Source organism: Mercurialis annua, linkage group LG3 (assembly GCF_937616625.2).
Source record: "Mercurialis annua linkage group LG3, ddMerAnnu1.2, whole genome shotgun sequence".
NCBI lineage: Eukaryota > Viridiplantae > Streptophyta > Magnoliopsida > Malpighiales > Euphorbiaceae > Mercurialis > Mercurialis annua.
In genome coordinates, this window is record NC_065572.1 from 59,974,401 (window position 1) to 59,983,291 (window position 8,891).

Sequence of the window (8,891 nt, forward strand, 5' to 3'; positions counted from 1 at the left end):
GTTTAGTGAAAATAGAAGCTACTAAAGATATAATATGCAAATTAAGTAGTACAAATTTAAAGGTCTTGAATAAAGGTTGTAGATTGAAGAGAGAGTTTATAAATTTTAAAAGCTGAAGAAACATCCAAATAATGGTACTTGGAGGTTCACAAAAGTTAGAGATAAGTATGTTTTATTGTTTTGAACTTCAAATTTTGTTTTTATAATTTAATAATTTATATTACTTTATTGACTAAAAATTAAAAAGTTTTTATAATTATTAGTGTTTAAATAGAAATTTGTATCTGGATATAAATTATTTTTTGTAAATATTTTGATATAGGTCAAATAATACGGGTAGTGCTACAACAATCAAATTTGAGAACGATGACCGAGGATCAGATTCATAAAATAGCATTGAAAAAACTCGATATTGACCTCAAACTATTTGAAAAGAAAGCTTTTATTTTCTTCGTTGTTAATATCTTTTTCGAAGAACACAACCCTAAAAATGAAGGACATGAGAAAGACGATGATGGTAACCTCCTTTTTTACAAGGTCTGTTTTTTTGCTTTGAAAGTTTTGATTTGAGCATAAATAAAAATGTTAATTTTTGTTTTTGAAAATTTTACAGCTATCAGAAAAGAGAAAAATGACTTCAGATTTTTAAATGAACGACTTTAGTGTCTATAAGAGAATTTTACAATAGAAATGCGACAGATTTTCCTTAAAAAAAATTATACGTCACAGAGAATAAAGTGGTAAAATTTAAGGGTTAAACTATAGAGAAAAACAAAAATATTCCAAAATAAATCAAATATTACTCAAATAGCCAAAAACCAAATTCTTTACATTTATGACAAAACAAGGAGAAAGTTTACATTTTCTAGCCAACCACTAAATAATAGACACATGGCACACTTAAAATGAAAAAAAGTCAAAAAACATGTTAACAGCTGTAAAAACGCGTCAAAACGTGACAGCAACGCGTCTGACACGCGTGTCAGGAAAGTGTATCAGTCACCCGTCAGGGCGTGTCTGCGTGTCAGAATTATTTAAGCATGTATCATTTATATATCTTTTGTGTATCATTTATGTATCACAACATAATTCCAATTCAATTTCAGTTTTTATGATTTTATTTGGTTAATTAATCAACCAATTCCACTAATTAGGTAATTGTATTAAATTTTTATTATTAAATTAATTTGTTTCAAGTCTCCAAGAACCCAGAAACTTGGATTAGTTGAGGATGTGGTTTTGTTATAATGAGTTCTTCAAATAGTTAGGGATATTTGAATTACTTTTGTTCATTCAAAATGATGTATCGACGATGTATCTCAAATGTATCTGTTTCTTCAAAATTTAATTGTTAAAAATAATTGGTATCAATTGGAGACTGATTCTAGAAGTTATAATAAATGGTGTATCCATGATGTATCAACGATGTATCAATATTATATATATAATGTATCGTTGATGTATCTAATATGTATTACATAATAACATATAAATAAAAACTAAATCAACTTAAGTTTTAGTTAGAGATAGCTAAAAGTTTAAGACAAATCAAAAAATATGTTGTTAATAAGAGCATATGATTTTAAAAATTATAATCTATGGTGTATTTATAAAATTTATTTCGTTAAAAAAAATAAAATAAACATATGTATCTACGATGTACCAGTTGTGTATCTATGATGTATCAGATTATCTACAATGCATTAGTGATGTATACACGATGAATCATGGCTTAATTACTTAAAAACCACCCACCTTATAACTTTTTTTCATTTATACCATCACCTAGAAAAATTTTCAATTGTACCCTATTTTTGATTTTTATGTTTTATTTGTACCCCAAAATTAAAAAATTTGATAATTTAATTAATATAAAGATGAAAATATTAAAAACAAGATACATAAATGATTAACATTAACGTTTTATTATAATATAAGTTAAAAATGAATGACTAATTTAAATTATTTTTTCAAAAAAAATAGGTCAATTTAACTCATTAGGGTAGAGATGAAACATAAAAATTAAAAATAGGGTACAATTGAAAATTTTCATAAGTCATGGTATAAATGAAAAAAAGTTATAAGATGGGTGGGTTTTAAGTAATTAGGCCATGAATCATTGATATATCAAATATGTATATACATAATAAACTGAATAAAGAATTATACAATGCCTTCATTAAATTTATCATCAGTTGAAGTTAAGCTTACACATACGAGTTTATATCAAAAATATACATATTTACATTTTTCTAATTTACATAACAAATTAAATTTCAAAAATAATTCAAATACATCTCAGAAACAAATCATGTACATTTTAAAAATATTTCAGTTACATATCAAAAACAATGGAGATACGTCTCAGAACTAGCTCAGCTACATTCTTCAAAATAAAGGAAGTAGACTAAACTTCTTGCAAAAAATATTGATGAAACCATTAAACTGCAAAATAGAAGAGAAAAATCAGTAAGCAAAAACATATTAATAAATATAACGTAATACATACAAAGATATAAAAATAATACATTTTTGATACATCTAATAAACAAATAAGATACATCTAAAAAATAGTATAGACGCGTCTCATAATTTATAAAGAATCATAACGTTCTACATCTCAAAAATTCAAAGTAAAACGAAGTATTTTAAACTTCTTACAACAATCGCATCGAAATAGCTCCACAAAATCAGGCCTTTGTCATTCCTCAAACATTTTAAGAACCAACTCTAACGCCATTTTAGGCTTTAGCTAACCTATTTTGTGCATACCAAAAAATAATAATATTCGAACAAACCAAAATTCTCTTGAGCATTCTATAAACAACTTATAAGCATCACCAATTGTTATATTTAGAATACATATTTACAACCTCACTCGTAACAAACAAATTTTAAGCAAATCCACTATTAATCAACTATCGATGAATGAATAACAATAGTTATTTATAAATGCGATCTTTGTATGAATGGTGGACATTCTTATAAGATTGCACACACAACAAGGATTTGTATTTCTATAATAACAAATAAAAGGTAACAAATTTAACTAAGCTTATCTTGAATTCAGAATTTGAGATTTGTTTACATTTTAAAGTTGAATTATCCAACATGACAGGTCTATACACACTCTTTTATTTCTAATTTCAATTCAAAAACCAAATGATCAAACAAAACAGCAAATTATTACATATATTCTAAATTTTAATGAATTTTGTTTGAAAGAAACAAATAAAAGAGTGAAGAGAAGGGAAGAAGTTACTGTTTTGTTTGAAAGAAACAAATACAAGAGTTAAAAAAGGTCTCTATTTTTAGATGTGATAATTGATCGAGGTTCACCAGGTTTATGAGATTTAATAAAGTATTTAGAGGATATATGTCATTTAAATCTTCATTTGAAGCTGGTGTTGGGTGAAATTCACAGGAAAACAGAGTTATCACAAGTAACTAACAACTAACACGAGAGGTTGTGGGTTCGAACCACGCCTCGATAACTAACAACTAACATGAAACTCTAAAGAGTCGATTTCCACCTCTGATAAAAAAAAAAATCAAGTTCATATATCGTGTCCACATTAATTATTCACTTAGCTATCTATTAACTTACTTCTATTTATCCAATAATAAAAACTAAAATTTAATTTAATGTTAAAAATTAAAATTAATAATCAAGTAACATAAATATAAAAACTAAAATTAAATCGATTAAATACAATTATAAAATCATGTTTGTTTAATACCTTTATTTTAATATATACAAACATATAGAAAAATTATTGCATTAAAATTTCAAATTATTTTGTATAGAAAAAATTATTTCAAATTATTTAGTATTTTTTTAATTAATATAGTTTTTTATATTTAACTTTATATAAATATTATTAAAATTAATAATATATTCTATTATAAATAAATATATAGATGTATTTTTTAAGTCTCGTATAATTTATGGATGTAAATATAAAATATTTAATAATTTATTGGATATAAATATATTAAAAATATTTTTGTAGAGTAAAAATAGAGTCAACTGTTTTAGACACTGGACGATTCTACTATGTATATCGTATGGTCTAGCTATATTTATTTAACCGAAATTTTGGTCGGTCCTTCCTAAGCAAAGCCATCTCCAAATCGGACGGCTGTTGCATTTTCGTTATTTGCTGGCACATATGGGCCCCATCTAAACCAGTGGAACGAACCAACTGTTAGACAAAACCCTAACCTGCAAAACAAACTACCTTCATACCTTCTTAATTATACTAAAATTCAATCATAATGTCACCAGACAGACCTAATGGAAATGGAACCGGAAACGGAAACGGAAACGGCGTCGTAGTCCGGACGCCGGTGACGCCGGCGTCACATAGACTAAGATTAAACCCTAGCTCCGATCACAGTCCGGATAGCTACGATGGACTGCAATTGGAATTTAGTCCACTTCTGTTCAGCTCGCTGGAGCGGTACTTACCTCCGTCAGTGCTAAATCTGCCACGTGACTCTAAAGTCCAGTTCATGCGGGACATTCTCGTTCGCTATTCGCCGGAGGGTGAACGCACTCGCGTACGCTTCGTTTTACTTTTATTTTGTGTATTTAAATATTTGTATACGTATAATTATAAGTTACCCGTACGATATGTATACGTTTGGCTATGCTGTAACTGTTGACATTTGATTGATTGTTTGAGTTGGAATTACTTCAAATTATTAGTATCTGAGATTGAATACTTAAATTTCAAATTGTTAGAATTAGGACTGTCTATTATAATAGAAAATTGAATTCGCTATTTGATATATGCTCAGGTTTGGAAATCTGTTCACAATAATATTAGTTCTCATTTTGTATGTTTGCTTATTTTGTGCCAGATTCAAAAGCATAAAGAATACAGGCAGAGGATTATGTCAAATTATCAGGTAATTTCATGATGAAAGTTTGATTGACCGGTCTCATGTTCAGAGTTACTTTATAGTATTTGTATATGCATGTGTAGCATTGTACTAAAATTTATTTTCGTATCTGGAATTGCATCTTTTGGTATAAACTGCTACCTTAAAATGTATTTGATGACTCTATAGTAATTAGGATAGATTTCGTGCTGTCTTTAGGTTTTGTGGTTTCAAATAGCTGATGTTTTGCTATAATGTCATTAATTATGGCTACATGATGGAAAGAGAATGATTCTGTCAAAATAAGATGAGTTGATCAGGAGAAAATTACCGGCTTTTCTTGTTTTGTTTTCAGTTTGCATCTTAACACTGATTTCTTTCTTACTGTTTTCTTTCACTTATTTTTTTCATTTTTCTAGCCTTTGCACAGGGAGTTATATACTGTAAATGCTGAAAACTTCTTTGTACCTTCATTTCTCAAAGCCATCAATGAAAGCACAGAGCAGAGTTTCAGAAATATATTGGTTGAACCCACACCAGGAGTTTATGTATTTGAAATGCTTCAGCCAAGCTTTTGTGAAATGTTGATGTCTGAGGTATTATCTCATTCTTGTTATTCGTTATTTGAATAGTGTAATTTTGCTTGTATTTTAGTTTGTATGTTTTCTTATCAGGTTCTAATTGCTTAGGTGGAAAACTTTGAAAGGTGGGTTCATGAGACAAAATTCAGGATAATGCGTCCAAATACTATGAACAATTATGGTGCTGTTCTCGATGACTTTGGCCTTGAAAACATGCTTGACAAATTGATGGATGAATATTTACGTCCCATTTCAAGATGTATGTATTTTTATCCAGTCAGGAAGAGCATAAAAGAGTATCATCATTTTTTTAGTTCCTCGTTCTAATTAGCTGATAATTCTTGTAGTGTTCTTTCCTGAGGTTGGAGGATTAACTCTGGATTCTCATCATGGTTTTGTTGTTGAATATGGAGTGGATAGGGATGTTGATCTTGGTAGGTACTTGCATGAATCTTCTTCTTTCCTTCCACTGCCATTGCTGTAGATTAATAATTTTATCTAGCTTATCACACTTGGTTAGTCCAGATTTGAGTGAAATCTCCCTTAACTCTCTTTTAATTATTCTGTTTTAATGGTATAATATTAAATATGTCAAACTTCTCTTTCGTTTTTACAAAATTTCTATGAAAGCCTTACATCATAATAACACTGACAATTAATAATTTAAGTGGATGGTAGTCTGCTAGTGTTTTACTTGCTTGTACAAACTGCAGCTTTGTCCGTTTTCATTTACCGCCTTTTACTTTCAGTTTTGTAGCTATATCTTTACAAGCTTATGTAAAACGTCGAAAAAACTTCTCTGTAGGTTTTCATGTGGATGATTCAGAAATCACTTTGAATGCTTGCTTGAGTAAGCAATTCGTTGGAGGAGACTTGTTCTTTCGTGGTGTAAGGTGTGATAAACATGTGAATACTGAAACCCAGCCAGAGGTATGTTAATCCAAATTTAATTCCCAGAAGTACATGAATTTTAATTGAGGCAAAAGCTAATGTTTTTTCTTTCTTTCTTAGATACACAAGATTACCATGTTGTCATTTTTTGAATTTATTCTCAACTTCTTATACGTACCATCTAGAGAATAAGTGTATCATGAACTATTAGAAAAGGCTTTAACAAAAGCACCCAGGATGATTCGTTCTCTTAAAAAAAAACGGAACATTAAAGTACGCTCAGAAATCAGAAAAGGATAAAATCTAGTTATGACTTTGGCTATTATGAGTCTTTTTAGCTCCTATTAAGAATGCAAACATCAATTTCTCAAAAAAAAAATCCAAATGCTATGGATCACTTCTTTTTGTCATTTCTCTCTAAGGTCAAAAGACTACGGTGGTTTAGAATTGTCTTTTTGAGTTTTTGAACTTTAATCTGACAGGTATTTATAACACACTACAGGAAATTTTAGATTATGTTCATGTTCAAGGGCATGCTGTTCTTCATCGTGGTCGCCATCGACATGGTGCCAGAGCTACAACTTCTGGACGTCGGGCCAACTTAATTTTATGGTGCAGAAGGTACATCTCTATCTGTCTCTTAACACAACTGTGAATGTGAGCTTTAAGCATCCTTCCTTTTAAACAAAGAAATCACTTTATCGCAGTTTGTTTAGTCTGCATGCTAGGTCATGGTTGGACTTGGACATTTGAAATCTATTATTATAGACTTGCCACCAGAACTAATTTTTCACTGTCTAAATCCTCAAGTTGAGAACTCTGGTAGTACAAAGAAATATTGTAATTATTTACAGTCTATTTGGACTTTGTGGTTAGACAATTTCCTTTGTTGTCGGTCAAACAAGCAAATTAGAGGAAGATAATTTTATTTTTGTGTCTATTCATACTTGGATAAGTGCATCAACATAATAGGTCTTTTTTTTTATTTATGTTGCCCTTTTCTCTTAGGCAGAATGACTTAGGGAGTTATCTACATACTTTTGTTTGTAGATTATAAATATTGATATCGAGAACAATTTTTTCCCCCTTTCAGTTCAGTCTTTAGGGAGCTCAAGAGATATCAGAAGGATTTTTCTAGCTGGTGCGGAGAATGCCGGCGTGAGAAAAAAGTCATGCAGCGTTTGTCAATTTCTGCTACCAAATTGGTAACACATATTTTAAGTGCAGACGACAAAATATATCAAGAGAGTAGTCTAACAGCTGCAAACTAATCCATCTGGTGCATGTTTTTTTTCTAGGAATTGCTGAAGAGGGACCGCATATCTGCATCGTGAGTGCTTTCACCAGAAGCTTTGCTTGTAGAGCTATGCAATGGCAGAAATGTGCTCGTCATCAGCACAAAGGCATTTTCCGTTGTAAATTGCGACACATTTCTTTTCTACGCTTTGCTGCTAATGTATGTTGGGTGCATGGTGCCGTCTGTCAATATCGTGCTTGCTTAGTTATCATTAAAAATTCACATTTGACTCGTGCAATGGTAAAGTAATTCAGTCATGTTTGCAGTCATACTGCAATTTCTTTTACGCAATGGAAAATATAGCTGCCGCGTGAACGTGACCAGTCTCTGTTCTTTGATCTTGACCGTTGGGTTGTTTTGAAATTTTGCCTTCCTTCTCCATTGGCAAAGAAGTTATAGAGGGTCTTTTTTTTCTTCTCTTCCCTATGATTTTCATACTGTTGCGGTTCTTGTATTTATTGATTTCGTAACCTTGACATGCAAGGACAGTTGCAGGTTTTGGCATAATATGATATTTGTATTTACGTGTTGCTCGGCTGAATGTGTCCAACGGCTGAGATTGTTTATTCTTTCCTGATGGCCTTGTCCTTTATGTAAAGACTTCCTTGTAGCAGAAGCTGATCGTTCGGGCGAGTTTTTTAAGCGGTTGAGGGACTGAACCGGACTGGCTTCTGTTTTGTGGTTGAACTGGTTGAACCAACCAGTCTGGTCCGGTTCTCAAAAACTGGTTCTGGCTGAATTTTCCTTGCAGGTGACTGTTCTAGCTGAAAAGCTCTATTGTCCATTGCCCATTGCCCCTGAAATTATGTGAAGGTGGAGCTTCTTGAAGTGAATGAGCTGTTGTTTGAGATAGTCCAAATCAGAACAATTGGAAGCAAGAACTGGAGAATAAAATGAAATGAGATGGGTGGTGGTTTAATAAAAGGGTAATAACCTTTACAGTAGGGATGGCGATGGAGAGGGTATCCTGCGTTTCCCTCTCCGCTTTTTATGGGGATCCACTCCTAACGGGGCAGGAAATTTTCGTTAATTAGCCTCATGAGTACGGGAATGAGAAAAATTCATCCCCCATCAATGGGGATAGTGTAATCTCTAATTTATGGCAATCTCAATTTCTATTCCATAGGGACCAAATGTTTGTATATATATTATATATAATTTTATAAATAATGATATTTTTATTCAATTTAATTTTTTTCAGTTAAAGTTTAACAATAAAACTACATTTTTGTACA

At 30.9% G+C, this 8,891-nt stretch overlaps 1 protein-coding gene across 1 annotated transcript; it reads left to right on the top strand.

Annotated features, from left to right (window-relative positions):
* The first annotated feature begins 4,119 nt into the window (after positions 1–4,119).
* On the top strand, positions 4,120–7,925 carry LOC126675415 (2-oxoglutarate and iron-dependent oxygenase domain-containing protein CP2-like). The gene is made up of 9 exons (XM_050370051.2): positions 4,120–4,563; positions 4,867–4,914; positions 5,307–5,483; positions 5,577–5,727; positions 5,816–5,902; positions 6,274–6,398; positions 6,862–6,980; positions 7,453–7,564; positions 7,658–7,925. Exons 1-9 carry the CDS (start codon positions 4,279–4,281, stop codon positions 7,691–7,693), a joined length of 1,140 nt encoding a protein of 379 aa, XP_050226008.1. The 5' UTR covers positions 4,120–4,278; the 3' UTR covers positions 7,694–7,925.
* The last annotated feature ends 966 nt before the right edge of the window (positions 7,926–8,891 follow it).

Coding starts and splice junctions, on each gene's coding strand:
- LOC126675415 (XM_050370051.2), top strand. CDS start 4,279: ATGTCACCAGACAGACCTAATGGAAATGGAACCGGAAACGGAAACGGA. Junction 6,399..6,861: donor ATACTGAAACCCAGCCAGAG/GTATGTTAATCC, acceptor AACACACTACAG/GAAATTTTAGATTATGTTCA. Junction 7,565..7,657: donor CAATTTCTGCTACCAAATTG/GTAACACATATT, acceptor TTTTTTTTCTAG/GAATTGCTGAAGAGGGACCG.